At 50.9% G+C, this 15,279-nt stretch overlaps 1 protein-coding gene across 2 annotated transcripts in view; it reads right to left on the reverse strand.

Moving 5' to 3' along the window:
• KIF26B (kinesin family member 26B) overlaps nt 1-15,279 on the reverse strand; it is a 444,580-nt gene that overhangs the window by 90,195 nt on the left and 339,106 nt on the right. For both annotated transcript variants that reach the window (XM_073899899.1, XM_073899900.1), the window contains one exon: nt 3,184-3,390. In XM_073899899.1, coding sequence (XP_073756000.1) covers nt 3,184-3,390 — 207 coding nt within the window. The remainder of the gene's footprint in view (nt 1-3,183; nt 3,391-15,279) is intronic.

The following is a 15,279-nucleotide window of genomic DNA, read 5'->3' on the forward strand; positions in this document are numbered from 1 at the left end:
AGAATCTTGATGGAACTTGCCACAGGGGCCTCTGCAGAGCGGCGAGGAGCTATGGCTGAAGGAACTCCGCCTTCTTTGGACAAAAAGTGGGGTGGGGGTCAGGGGGCTGAGAGCCCACCCTGACATAGGCTGTACTCGATGAAAGGGCAGCAGGGAGGAAGCTGGGTGTGTGTGGACCAAACAGCCTTCATCGAATCATCTGTGCAAAGGCCTGAGGACACAGGAGACAGGCCTCCCCTTACAGAGTTCCTGCCCGCCATCCACGGAGAACAGAGTGGTCAGTGACCTGTCCGTCTCTTACTGCTAGGAGCTGACATGGCCCCTGGAGGCGCCCTGCTGCCTTTCGCCTTGGGCCTGCAGAAGCAGGCAGCCTTCCCTAGCCCAGGCCCCCAAGGCAGGGCCAGGTCGCAGCAAGCCTCTGCTCTCCCACAGGTGTGAGTCCTCCCTACCCTCTTCCTGCTCAGGACTGAGTGTTTGTGTCCTCTCCCAGCCCCCAATTCCTATGTTGAAACCCCACATCCAACGCGACGGCATTTAGAGGTGAAGAAGCCTTTGGGGAGGTGACTAGGTCATGGGGGTGGAACCCTCCTGAATGGGATTAGTGCCCTGAGGAGAGAGGCCCCAGAGAGCCCCCTCGGGCCACGTGAGGACACAGCAGGGGGACAGCTATGAATCAGAAAGGGGCTCTTGCTGGACATCGGATCTGCCAGTGCTTTGACCTGGGACTTCCCAGCCTCCAAAGCTGTGAGAAATAAATTTCCCTAGTTTATAAGCCCCCCAATCTGTGCTTATGTGTGGTATGGCCGCCCAAACGGACCAGAGCCTCAGAGGTCTGGCCCGGAGGGGGCAGCGGGTGGCTGCCAAGGCCCCTCAGGTGTCCTAAGGGGGGCTCATAGGGGCAACGAGGAGCAAGGGCCGTTCGGGTCCCTGCTGAGCTTCAGGAAGCTGATGTCCCGACAGACTGACAGAAAGCCGAGTTCCTCGCTGCCTGGGGCCTCCCTCGGGGCCGCTGCTTCGTAAGCCACAAGGAGGACCTGAGAGCAGAGGTCTACTCTGTCCAGCTTCCTGCTCCGGAGGCTCACAGGGAGCTCACGGCTGGGGCGCGGAGGCTGACCGAGACCAGCGGCATGACCTTCCCGGCCTCAGCGAGGACAGAACAGTAAGAGCTCACGTGTTCGGAGCCCTTGCTAAGCTCTGGCTCTCTTCCACCAGGGGTCTTGTGTGTGTCAACTCCGTGGGTTGGATGGCAGGAGGGCACACCGCACACGACACAGTTGAAGGGGAAGGATCCAGGAGAGCTGTCTCCTCAGGAGAGAGACTGTGAATGCGAGACTAATCTTTGAGCCTCGGTTTCCTTGTGCCTGATGTGAAGCAATGTATTAGGATACTGGCCATTTTAACAAAAGGAAAGCATTCCGAAGCCAGAGTGACTATAGCGTCGAGCATCTGGGCTCTGCAACCAAGTGTGAAATGTCAGTAAACACGAGCATTAAAATGGCTTTTTTTTCTGGAATAAATCTAAAACTCATTAATAGTCCACACTGAATTTAGGATTTGCTTTGGGATGCTTACAACTTGGGGAGAAATGCTTTAGAAAAGTTTTTTAACTGTGTTAGTTAAATTATTTGTAGGCCATTTATTAGACACAACGTCGGGGTTGGATGAGTGAGCCCATGGGTGGGCAGAACACACAAAATGTAATAAAGAGAGAAACCATCGGACTGGCTTGTAAAGTGTTTTGTCTTTTCATGGTAAAACTCTTTGGGGAAGCCACCTGCTCAGCTCATTAATGAATGCAGCCTATGCTATGTGCTGCATGTCTGGTACACCACCGGGGCCCGAGCGAGCACCAGCACATCCCACCTCAGATGCAGCACGGAGGAAATTAACAGGAGTGATTAGTACCTTGTCTTCTTCAGGTGCTGCCACAGGCCTGAGTTACTCCGTTGTACCCCGTTTTGTATAAATCTTGGGAAGTGCTGGAAATTTGTCTGGAAGACACAGCTGTCAGAGGCCAACATGCAGGCAAAGTAGGTCACCATATACCTATGACCTGGGTTATGTGTCTACTAGAAGCTTCTGTCGCGCCAACTCCTTCCAGATGAATTGCACCAGATGGTACAACTGAATCTTCCCGTAGACATCTGTTCTTACTGGGATTGGCTCCAGGAGCTCTGGTCCAGGAATCTTGGCACCCTGGGCCCCCAAGAAGCTTCCAAATTATCGTCATAGCAGTATGGCTATAATTCTCCACCTGTGTGTGTGTGCCCCTTACAATGTGAATTTGCAACTCCTCCACTTAAGAGGTGGGGTCTCTTCCCACCCCTAAAACCCGAGCCGATAGAACGCAGCAGAAGCAATGTGCTCTCCATTCGGAGCCTACGTCTCAAGAGGCTTGTATACTTGGATCGTGCCATTGCCACAAGAGCAAGCCTGAGACAGCCTGCTGGCTGATGAGAGACAATGTGGATTCTAGATCAGCCCAAAGCCAGCCAGTCCCCAAACATGTGACGGCATCCAGCCAAGACTGCGATCCATACGCGAGCCAAGCTAGAAACAGAAGAATGCTCGGCCAGCCCATAGATTCATGAGGAATGATAAATGCTTATTGTTCTGAGCCACTGAATTTTAGGGTGGTTTGTAATGCAGCACTAGCTAATACAGGAGCTGTCCTGAGACTCTCTTCTCTCCCTCCACTCTACTGACTTGGGCCACGGGCCTATCAACATCAGCTTCTCTGCCTTCCACTTGCCCTAGAAGCCTGCCTAACTCTAACCCAGCTCCTGGACACTCCCGGAAGCCCAGGCAGGAGTGGGGTCCTCATGGACCACAGACGCCACCACCTCGATGCAGGTGGTCCTGAAACTCCCACTTCTGCCTTCTGTCTCCCTGCTTCTGTAAGCCATTGGCTGACTGGCCCCCTCTTCCTTCTCTCCAAGGATATGTTTTGTTGAGATCCCGGCACAGTGATCCTGCCCAAAGTCTGACACCAATAATTCAAAAGGACTGAGCTACTCAATGGAGCTCTGACTGGTTTCCAGAAGTTGTAGGGATGGAAGAATCAACGCATCAGAGCGCTCTGGGAGACACCCTCTGGGCTCACAGGCCCTCGCGAATGGTCAAAGCTTCTCAAAACCAATCAACGTTGCCTGAGCCTGAGGGGGCAGGAAGGGCGACACACACCTGAGAAGCATCTTGTGGAAAAACAGCATCAAAGGCGAACATCTTAGGAGGAACTTGGTTGCCTCTCTTTTGGAAGACATTTTGACCTCCACACGTCAGGGGGTCATACAGGGTGATCTGCTTCTTCCGTGGGTCCACCTTTAAGAAGGAGCTGGATTCTGAGGTATCGCGAGCCAATGTGGAGCAAATGCGAAGCATGACTTTCACCTGCCAAGACACAAAGGCAGGAAAGGACATGGAGTAAGATGGCTGGATACTTCGTGAGGGGCCGCCTTGTGGACTCCGGAGATGGAAGTGTACACGGTGGCAGGGAACCTTCTGGTAAATGATGATGACCCTCAACGGGTCAAGGGAAAACCAGCTTATTTATAGCTACCAGTGGAATATTTTGATACGTCCATTGCTTTATTACAGAAACGGCACATCACCTTGTCTTCTTATTAATATAAATTGAAAACCATATGCTGGTGGCCCACTTACAGAGATGACAAGGGAGTGTGGACGGCCGAGGTTTCGGGGCTGGTGTAGTTGCCTTGAAGAGAACTACTCGCAGATCAATAACCCACAGACATAAAAGTTAGCCCTGTAATTTATTCCTGGTCTCTGCTCATCAGGACTCTTGGGAGACAAAAACCCACCGTGATTAGTGTCATCATTAAAGGCTGGGGAAATGGCCTGTTTTTAATGGCCAGCATTTGAAATGTGTTCCAAGGAGCAACGGTGATAAAAGATTTGTTTGAAACATGTTATTTGGGATCCCATTAAGGAGTGCATAGAAGTTGTCATTTCAGGGAACAAAAGCGCATCTGGGCAGGAAACAGGAGCAGTGCGCATAACCCGCTTCCCGAGTCACCCACCGGGGACCAGACGTGACCACGACGGCCCGCTCTACCCCTGCGGCCACGCGGAGCACGCACAGGAAGAAACCGCCTGTGCCGGAGCGCTACGGCGAGCGGAAGTCAGTCTGAAGCCACATGCACACGTGCACTCACACACACTCACGCACACTCACACATGCGTGTGCGCGCACACACACAGCTCTGCGGGCGCAAGGCCTGGGGCCTGGACAGCGTTTGCCCCCTTCCCAGTCTCTGTCACTGTGTTGCTAGTTCAGTCCCAATGTGTCCAGCACCTGCTGTATGCCAGGCCCTGGGCTAGGTTGGCACTGGGGGTGTGAAGGCTGATGATACACAGGGCGACAGACAGAGACAGGCGATTTCTGTAATACCACGTGGCGAATCCTGCAGTGATGTCTAGGTTCCTTCTAAGCTCCTCTCCCTGTCCCACCTTCCTCATTGGATCAGTCGTCAGGTCTGATGAAATGGCAGTTGTGCCGTTTTGGGGAGAGGGGTTGTGAATTTTTAAATGAATATTTCGAACGTGCACAAATCCTCAGAGAATCATCTGCACCGTGCATCATGGAGTGAAGGCATCCTCCCGCTTGTCTTTCCCCCTGTCTTTCTCCCCGGATCTAGGGGCCCGGTGTCGTGGCGGAAGGAGCTCATGGCTGGGATGCGGTCAACCCCTTGGGATTCAAACGCTGGTTCTCCCACTAGGAGATCATATGACGATTCCTGCATTTCAGGGGGGTCTACTGTGTGCCGGGGCTGTGCTGTCAGCTACAGCTACAGGGCGTCACGTCGTCCTCCTAAGAAGCCAGCACATCGGCACACCTGTCCAGATTTTACAAGGGAGAGAACGGGTGTTCTAGAACTTGCCCCCCATCCCTGAAAATGTAGGTGGTAAGGCTGGGCTCCGACCCCACCTCTGTCTGACGCCAAAGCCCACACTTTCTCCATCATGGCAACAGCTGCTTCCCCTCTGTGGTCCAGCCCCCCAGAGCCTCAGTGTTCTCACCTGTGTAATGGGGACAATGAGGCCTATCTCATGGGACAGTGGGGAGAATGAAATGAATTGACATGTGAAGGACTGAGCCCAGGGTGGTGCTCGATTTCTTCTCACCCTCCTCCTCCTCCCTCCCCTATACTGGTCTCCCTGTGCATGGTGACATCCTCACGTGCTCTCATTACAGTGTTAACGACGAGGTGCTAGAACCCAGCCCTGGATGCTGGGTACCATGAGTCACAAACAGGCTGCCACGGGGGATCACTGCGGACAGCGTGTGGTGCTAGGCGCTGGTCCTCACAGGCTCCTGCTAGTAAGACAGTCACTGCATATATGGCCACAAATCACCCCATCTGTCTACCTTCCACTCAGGCAATTTTCTTGTTCACCGTGAATGTCTCTGATCTTATTTCAGTTCCGTCCAGCCCTACAGCTCTGCCCTAGTGACGCAGGTGTGCTGAGGGCACGTATTCCGGTCGCGACTTCCGGGAGGTGTCTGGGGGCCTCCGGGCGTTCTGTGAGCAAATCCCCTCGCCCGGCCTCGGAGCGGTGCAAGTCAAGGATGAGGCCACGCCGGGCAGAACCGATGGAGTCACACGGCCCGCTGCTTTTCTATTTCACAATTGCGCATGCAATTTCTGGGTAACCAGAGGTGCTGAATGTAAAATATGAGTTAAGCCAGGCAAGGGCCTGCGAGAAGCAGGAGAGAGGGGGCTGAATTTGCCAGGGGGAATGTTCTTGCATCCTAATGAAGTTCCAAGCCTGTGCTTACATTTCGGCGGATGGGCCGAAGATCCCGGCCGCTGGCCTGGCCAAGGAGGTACTCGGCCCTTTCCACACCCATGAACTCGGGGCAGGGGGGGCGGGGAAATGCTACCTTCATTCTTTCCTTTGCAATTCATTTCAATAAATGGGTATATTTTTTCCCCCTTAAAGGAAGGAAATGGGGTTTTTCTGCTTGACTTCCTTGGTGTCATTATCCTTTCCGTCCAGCACTCCACTTCCCGCTAAATCCTCTGTGATTAAAGTGCTTCGCAGATGCCACTTGTGAGCAAGACTGTCCCCTGGACTTCTTGCCAGGAGTTCTCATTTTGGGGGCAAACACTGGTGGGTTCCTTCCTCCACTGGAGGCTCTGGGCAGCGGAGAGGGTCCCTGCACTTGGGAACGTGCACGCCCTTCTCCTGGCCCTCAGGGCACAGGGGCCTGTCTCTGATTCCAATCCCAAAGGCAGAACCGGCAGAATGAGATCCAGAAAGCCAGGGCACACTCTGGCCCAGCACCCCCGTTCAAATGACAGGAGACTGGCGCTTCCCTACCCAAGCCCTCAGGGGTCGGGACCCCACTTTGCCTCATTTATGTGATTGCTCAGGGGACAGTGGAGCCAGCCATTCCTTGGGGTGGCCGTGGCCTCTGTGTCTTGCTCATTAATCATGGCAGCACCTCCCCCTGGATGGCATGAGGGACTCAGAGAGGCTCTGTGAGAGACTGGTCGAGAGAGGCGGGGCCTGGCTCCTGAGCTGTGCGGACTCCCCATCAGAGCGGAAGACATGGCCGGGCCGCCCCACGGCCTTCTGGGCGCTCGTGAGGGGCGGGTCCAGCAGGAGCTCACTCTTGACTCTACATGTGATCATGAGCATGGGTGTTCCTATCTGGCCCTAGTCACCAGGTACAAGTACATAGTACACCCCTGGGGGTCTCCTCATTGCCCACCTCTCGACCCAGAAGCTGTCCAGTGGGAGGCTTCCTTCAGACACTAAGGCAAAGGAAGGCTTTGGGCAAATGTGACCTTCGGAAGGATCTCTTACCACCCAGAGAAGACCACAGCTGGTGGGTGAGGAGGTGCGGGGAAAGAGAGAACACAATCACCATTCTCATGCAGCAGCTTTGTTTGAACTCCTTTGTGGGTCCCCATGATGCTCAACAGACACACGGGAAACAGTGACTGGTCCCCGGGTCACGCCTCAGCCCCAGCAAACGCTCAAGGTAAGTGTGTCGGGGGTACACTGTTCCCCCCCCCAAGGGTAGAGGCTGCAGAATACACTAAGCACTAACACCTTTTACTTTGTTTACATTTTTATACTTTGAATCTCCTTACGCTGATGTCTACGTTCACAAATTTTTAAGAATCAGGTCAGTAAAAATGAGTCAAGATCGACCTAACAAGAAACACCATTTGCATCATCTTGTCTTGAACCCAGACTATCCGAGTTATTTCCAAACCTTCCAAATCGATTCTTAAGTTCCTAACACGTGTCTGGAAATGGTTCAAGGCAAATCAGACACCGATGTCTTAGGTTTGTCAAAACCCACCAACAAGACGAAGAGCGAGAAAAGTGAAAAAGTAAGATTGTCAGGGGGAGTCTAGAACAAAGGACTCACCCACTGAGACGGAACAGACAGAACAGCCAAACTGCAGAGCTGGTCGGCATCCCATGAGTCTGGCCCGGGACCCCGCATCCCACCTACTGAGGCCGGTGCCCGTGGTGGGGGTGCTGGGGTTCCTCCTGACGAATGTAAGCCACAGAAATATCCACCACCCTGCCCTGGCAGGTGACCTTCTCCGCCTCCGATGAGAGATAGCACGAGTTTGGGTGAAAGGCAGAGTTGGCATCCCAGCCCTGCCTGGTGGGAGTGCAGGGGGGGGCACGCGGAGGCAGCCCCGTGCTGGTCTCAGGGCGCACCAGGACGCCTTCCCTGGTTTCTACATATTTTCAGATGGGTCCAGCTCTTGAGGGACAAATGAAAGACAACAGAAGGGTCCGTTGCCTCTCATGAGTGCATCTCCTTTCTAACAGTTTCCAGCATGCACCACAGTGAACGGGGAGCCCGGAGACTGGGTTCTAGTCCAGATGTCACCACCACAGAGTCATGTGGGCCTTGGTATCCTGATCCCTAAAATGGGCCTGTTGTGCCACCCCCCCTTGAAGGACAGTTGGGAAGCATACAAATGCAAAATATTATTCTCAAAAGAAAGAAAAGATGCATATCCCTCAAATCAACTCATAGAAAATAGACTTTTCTATATTAGATTAATCATATCAGAAGCCTTTCTACTAGGCTTAATTTTTAAAGATTTATTTTATCTGAGAGAGAGACAGAGAGCAGGGGGGAGGGGCAGAGGGAGAGGGAGAGAGAGTCTTAAGCAGACTCCGTGCTGAGTGCGGAGCCCGAGGTGGGGCTCGATCTCATGACCCTGAGATCATGACCTGAGCCAAAACCAAGAGTCGGACATGTAACTGACTGTGCCACCCAGGCACCTTAGGCTTAATTTTAAAAATTAAAGCAAAAAATTCTTTAATGAGCATGCACATACATAGTGAGACGAGAGACGAGATCAAATTATTTTCCTCTCCCCCCAACAAATTAAAGACAATGTGGTCTGCCTACATCTTTTGCAAAGGTAAGTAATCCCTGTTAAATTTTATCTGAACACCTAAAATCGAGATGTAGTGTTTCCCTTATTTTATTCCTTTCTTTTCTGTCTTGATCGGATGTGCTCACGTTGTCTACTTACGGCACATTAATCCCTTCCGGAAGCTTCTCCAGGCTTTCCGACTGAGATGATTGGAGGGACAGGAGCTGTGAATGGTGTGTCCTCAGTATGCATTCTTCTCGACACACTCGCTTTTCCAATCTACCAAGAAATTCAGCAACCCTCCGCATCCTTCCATGCTTAGGACATTCTGACAAATCTAGCGTAAAAGAGTTTGATGAAGTGCTGATTTCTAAAACGCACCGCGAGGGATTAAGGGTGCAATTTTCCAGCTATTATTTAAAGAGCACTTTCTTCTTTATAACCTGATTCTGTTGCTAACCCACCGCTCACACGCCGACCCCCATTCGTATGACTTTCCCTCCCCCTTTTGATTTACTCAACGTGCCTACTTGACCTGACGGACGAGAGAGAGAGAGAGAGAGGCAAAGAGGTTCCATAAAGGAGCAAATTAAAGCTGGGCTTTACAAAAGGAGAAAGCTTAAATACTTCTCTGGTAAAATGTTTAGAAAGAATCTGAAACTGTTCTTTCTGGAGGCAGATCTTGATGATTTCACACGACTGAAAGGCTCCAGAAGTTTCTTAGGAGGCCATGGGAGGCATGGGTCAAACAGCAATGGTGTTGGAACGACCCTCATCCCGAGAGCTGTGCTCCCTAAGTTTACAGAGGGAGGCTTTAAACACAGCTGACAGAGTTGGGTTCCATCGAGGCATAGTTACCTTAAAGAACTGTAGATCCACTAACCACAGCTCAGTCGTCACTGATGGAACAAAACCAAATTGGACTGAATTTCTTTGATCAAAACACAACGGTAATCCTCCGTGATCTAGTCAAGGGTCGTGGGGCTAGTCCCCTGGAGAAGGTCCAGAGCAATAGGATCTAGTACCGAGTTTGGGGGGCAGGAGGTGAGTGCCCCCCACCCCGCCCGACTTATTCTGGGGGAGTGTCTACTCTGTGTCAACAAAATCAATCACTTTATCACTCACTCGGCACCTGCCATCTGTGCAGCGAATGTAACTTCTTCACAATCTTACAAATTTTGTATTTACAGAGGATTTTCTCATATCTTATTTCCATTTGATTTCCTGCAACAGCTTTATTGGGGAAATGTTAATATGATTATTACTAGCATCATCCTAGCTTTACGACCCAGGAGGCTTAAGTAACTGGGTGCTGGGCACTTAAGTGACTTGTCCAGAGCCAGCTGCCCGCTGAGCATCCCGGGTCAGATGGAGCCAGAGAAGGAGCTGGTCCTCGCCCCAAGCCCAGCAGGGCTTGAACCCGTTCGGCCGGGCTGGGTCGGAGCTAAACCACCTTCGAGAGAAGATGCCTGCACTGGGCGGCTGGCTTCTCAGAGGTGCCAGTGGGTGAGCGCGCATGTGGTGCCAGACAGCAAATAATGAGCCCCGACGCCATCAGAGAGGGAGGGGCAGATTTACATTATTAAAAGCCAGGCTGGGAAAGGTGACAAGTGGTGGCACAAGAAAGCTTAAGTGTGAGACCAGAAAATGGAGCCCAGTAATGAGATGTGTTCACTGAGCAAGTGCTTGGGGGATGGAGGAGGAGGAGGGAAAGTCCCCAGGCTCCTGGCGGGTGCGTCTGTCAGCCCAGCGGGGAATGCAGCCGGGGCGGGAAGTGGGCGGCCAAGGAAGGATCCTTCCCCAGAGAGGCGAGAGGCGCTGCTCCGGGCCAGGCAGCCTCTGGGAGCGAGGTTCCCTTCCACCGGTTAGCAAGCTGGGGGCAAGCCGGCCAGACTGGGAGGACAAGAACAGACATATTTCAGGAGCTGGGTTGGAAGCAGGGCTGGACTCACAGCGTATGCCGAAGAGGCCCCATCTCTTAGCACAGCGTATCTGGGAATGTATTTCAGATGGATGAGCTGGTTTAAAAACACGTCCTAAGACACAGTCATTCTTGGGTCCAGAGTGACGTGGGATATGGGGTTCTGAGGCATCCCCGGAGATGAGCAGCTCCAGGGTTAAGGACACCCGCGCGTCCTCCCTACGGCCATGTGGAGCGTAGCCTGGGGTCTGGGAGACGGGCTGCCTGGGTCTGAGCTCTGGCTGTGCTGTTCACGATGTGTACCTGTGCCCAAGTGACTTAACCTCCATACTACATCTAGAAACTCTTCCTAATAAACACGGCGCTCCTAGCAGGGCTGTCGTGATCATAAAAAGAGCAGATGCCTATAGCACCCCTTACAACTGTGCCTGCTATGTGAATCCTGGCCGTTCGGAGTTTATAATACCTATATTATGTGATAGTATATCAATATGACAAAGTTTTAGTATTGCACAAATTTATAATATAAATTTAAAAATGACTATTGTTGAGGGTGTGAGTCTACTGGAAAGATCATGAACTTGGAGGTCAGATACCAGCTCTCTCTAGTTGTGTGACCATGAACGTATTATTTGTTTTTTTTGTAATTTTATTTATTTAATTGACAGAGAGAGAGAGAGAGAGACATCGAGAGAGGGAACACAAGCAGGGGGAGTGGGAGAGGGAGAAGCAGGCTTCCCGCCGAGCAGGGAGCCCGATGCGGGGCTCGATCCCAGGACCCTGGGACCATGACCTGAGCCGAAGGCAGATGCTTAACCAACTGAGCCACCCAGGCGCCCCATGAACGTATTATTTGAACATAGTTTTCTCACCAGTATAGGGGATAATAACCATTCTCTGGAGGGACTTACGTGATTATTAGGCAGATAACCATGCTATGCACTTGGCCCAAAGCAGTCTCTACAGTGATTTACCATCACCCCGAACCCACGTTCACAGCGGTGATGAGAGCTCACGCCCTCCGGAGCCCAACACCAGGTCACGGCCCTCTCAGCAATCCTTCCACCACCTTTGACCCAGGGCTCCTGCAGACCTAGTTACTAGACCCTTTCTGGTTTATGCCACATGCACCAGAGGCCTAGAGAGAGAAAGTGTTGTCCCGCCATGCAGACTTGCTCCGGGCCCCCCAATTCTTACAGATCCAAGGTGAAGCTCAGGACTTCCAATTCCCACCCACTCTTTCCTTCACCTGAGTTTTGGTAAATGCTGGGTAAGTGACACCTGGAGATTTTTCTGAATATCAGGTAGGAATACTGTTGTGGTTAGTTTGTGGTTACTGTGGTTATTTTATGTTTTGAAGTACCCATTCAAGAGACAAAATGGACTTTTTGAGCAAAGCGGCCGTGGGCACTCCTTACATTAGAATTCTTTCCGATGCACTCAGTTTGGCGTTTGGCACTTATTGTTAATAAGGGCCCATTTACCGCTAAAGCTCACTCATGTGTTACAACGGCAGAGCTAAATAGTAGATCTGTCGTTAAATAGCAAACACTCGGGGAATGTTGCATCTGTGTCCGACAGACGCAGACCCCGTCTGTCACCAGGGAGGTGCTGTCTGGTTTTGAAAACAACAGGACCAAGGGAAAGTTGTTTTCTTTTGCAGCCCACTTTATTATAAATATGAAAACCTCAGCGTGCTAACCTGACCCTTGATGTCGTGTCTTCTGCACCTTGTTGTGGGGTTCTCCCGGCCCCGGGGAAATTCACCACCCCACTGCTCCCGACCTTTGACCTAGGTAACTAACACCCGGAACTCTGAGAAGTCAAGGAACCTAGTCTAGTGACCGTCTAGAAATACCAGCTCCAGATACACCACGGAATTCGGTAAGGAACCATAAGAGACCACCTGGTTATCCAAAATGCAAAGACAGGAGCCACGATCATCTCATAATTAGGCATATATCTTTCTGGCATTCATCCCTGAAGACCCTTTTCCATAGAAAGTTGTCATCTAGGAAGACTGTCTATGCGGGCTCCCAGGTTCCTGAGCATGTGCATCTCCCACAAGATGATAATTTGCTCCCAGTAGGACCACGCATGGATGACACCTGAACACAGCTTTGGGGTGCCAGTGTGGCCTGAGTTCTCAGAGCTTCCTGGGGACAGATGTCAGGTGAGCCAGATCAGAAAGAACCCCTCCGTTCAGCAGTAAGGCCTCTCCCGCCTACAGACTGCTTGCCTGGTGGTGGGAGAGAAGGCGTCTTTCTCGGCGCCCACAGGATGGTGGGTTCGAAGCCGGGTGGGGAGTCCCCTCCTTAAAAAGCCGTGATACACACACCCCAGGACTGGGCTCTTGTCCAGCCTGGAGCCTAGTAGCCCCGGTTTCAGGCAAGAGAACACACATTGGAGGAAACTTTGGGGTCAAGAGGTTGAAATCTGGAACAGTCCTGGGTAAAATTTAGGAAGTCAGGTAAACTAACTGACATTGGAGCCTGACAAGTACTCGATGGGTCGCCACCCCGCATGATGAAGATGTTTAGAAGATGTTTTTCCAAACTAAATACTTTGTACTTAACCTGGACAATAGGGAGCCATGGACGGATGGAGAGTGAGACTAGCAGGAGGTCCCCACTGCTCTGCAGTAAAGCTCCAGGGGCCACAATTTCTCCATCTGAAAACCCCTCCCCCAGTCTTCCTGGGCTGCTACGGAGTTAAGGGAGACAATGTTCCTGCAACTTGCACTTTTATAATCACACAACGTTCTAAAACATGCTGACGATTTTTTCAGTGAGTCTCTGGCAGGGACTGGGTGGAGGACCTACAACTGTTCAGTTAAGAGCCTGCTGTGTGCATGTGCACTTGGTGCTGGCAGCGGCCCCGTAACTTGACAAGGAGAATAATGACTCAGTCAAGCAACAAATAAATATTTATTAAAATGCCAATGAGCAAGGCACTTGCCTTACCTGGGGAAGCAAAGTATGCCAAAACATTTGCATTCAAGGAGAGAGCCGAAGACAGATGTGTTTCGAACTCTCGAGAAGAGGGAATGCTGTTTTACAGGAGTGTACCTGAATCCACGGCATGTAGGTTGCTCAGTTCCAGCCTCTGAACAGACTGTGTCGGGGTAGCCAGGGGGCTGCCCGGGGCTAAAACATCTCTGCTCTGCAGTGGGAGAGAAAGAGCAACGTTGGCCCCTCTGTCCTCAGGATCACGTATCAGCTCACCCACTGGACATTGCTCTTTCCTGCATCTGGGTCAGACTCCCACTCAGTGACAAGGTGTCTAACGCATGAGGGAAACAGCACAGATTCTTGACTTTGTGAGCTTTTATAAGGCAACTGGCCACTTGCTGTCGTCTCTCCAGTTGAAGTGACAACAGTTAAGCACAGGTCCCCAGGAACTGACTTCACATCAGCATGCGAAGGGAAGTGCGTGTTGTCTTACTCAACAGCAGTAAACTACTTGAATCGAAATGACTGGTTTAGACACAGATTGGGGGGAGGGGGCTCCCAGAATTACAGACTCAGTAGGTCTGGGATGGGGCCCGAGAATCAGCATTTCTAACAAGACCCTGCTGATTTTGTCACTGTGAGCATCTCAGTTGAAGAACCACCGTTCCATGGGTACGTTGGCTTCATCCTCGTGGAAGTGTTCTCTCAGATTCCATTGGGAGTCCAAAACACAACTGGTAAGAATGTTACATGCTGGGGAAATGACAGTCTTATTAATTTTAAAGATTCTGGTACCTAACAAAAGAACATTTTGGTGCTGTCAAAATGGAAGTGGCTTCTGACTCTGCTCCATAGTCGGCTGGAGGAAAACTCTCGAGCTCTAAAGTGAGTAAGCGTCGACCTTAGTAAGGATAGCTAGGTTGAAGGGCTCTTCTTCTGAAAGTAGCCCAAGTCTTGGATTCTATACTTCTCTGGTTCTGCAGCTCTCCCCTGTCCCCCGCCCCACTTTTATTTCTCATAAGGAGGCATAAACTTCCCACAACAGAATTCAAACCAACCCTTCCTTTACTACTTTTCTGTATCTTTCTTCAAAGAAATTATTATTTACGATTGTATACAAATTATACTTCTTAGGAAATCAGCATTAAAGCAAATCAACAACTGTTCCAAGACCATTTCTCCTCCTGGAGAATGCCGTCCCGGCTCGGCAACACTATGCACATGCGTGTGCATGTGTATGTGCGAGCGTGCATGTGCATGCATGCATGTGAGTGTGAGCACACTTGAGAATAATGTTTAACACCTGCATTTATAACTTTGGATATCAATAAGCATTTATGGTCATTGAATAGAATGGTCAATATGAGTAGAATGGTCAATATTTAGTTCATGTGGAAAACAGTTATTAAAATTCAAAAACTTAGGATCATTTCACCAGAGAAGGATCCTCTGCTTCTAGGTCATGGTTCATCCAGAATGATGTCTGAATTCGATGGAAGTATCTCAGAATAAACTGGTTACAGAAAACACATAATACCCGCTGGGTAGGGCCGAGGAAATGCTAATTTTGCTTTGTTGGGTAGGTGAAAACTCGTAACCTTCCAGCCAGTGTTTCCAGCTTTGACGTTATCACAAGTGAGAATGGTAATGTAACCCAGATCCATCTTGAAGCCCATTTAGGTACCAGAAGACCTTATTATGATACTGTCCACTTCTAACACAGTCCAGATGGCCGAGGGCCCTCTGGTAGCATCGAGAGCTCTAGAGAACTCCACTCAGAGTGAACTGATTTAATAAACTCTCCTGCATGATAAGAAACATTCATCTATCAAAATGGAGTAAATGAGACTATAATGACTCTCCCCAGAAGTCTGAGTTTAGGGTTAGGTTGTCTGGGTAGGGCATGGTGGCAATAAGTCTCCGGGAAAAAAACTCCTTTTCAAATTTGGAAGATTTTGAGTGCCTGGAAGGGCAGCCTGCTTCCTATTTATCCTTACATCCCCAGGGGCACCGATAGCGCCTT

This window comes from Callorhinus ursinus, unplaced genomic scaffold (genome assembly GCF_003265705.2).
Source record: "Callorhinus ursinus isolate GAN/ISIS: 27379988/994484 unplaced genomic scaffold, GSC_fseal_2.0 scaffold13, whole genome shotgun sequence".
Classification (NCBI taxonomy): domain Eukaryota; kingdom Metazoa; phylum Chordata; class Mammalia; order Carnivora; family Otariidae; genus Callorhinus; species Callorhinus ursinus.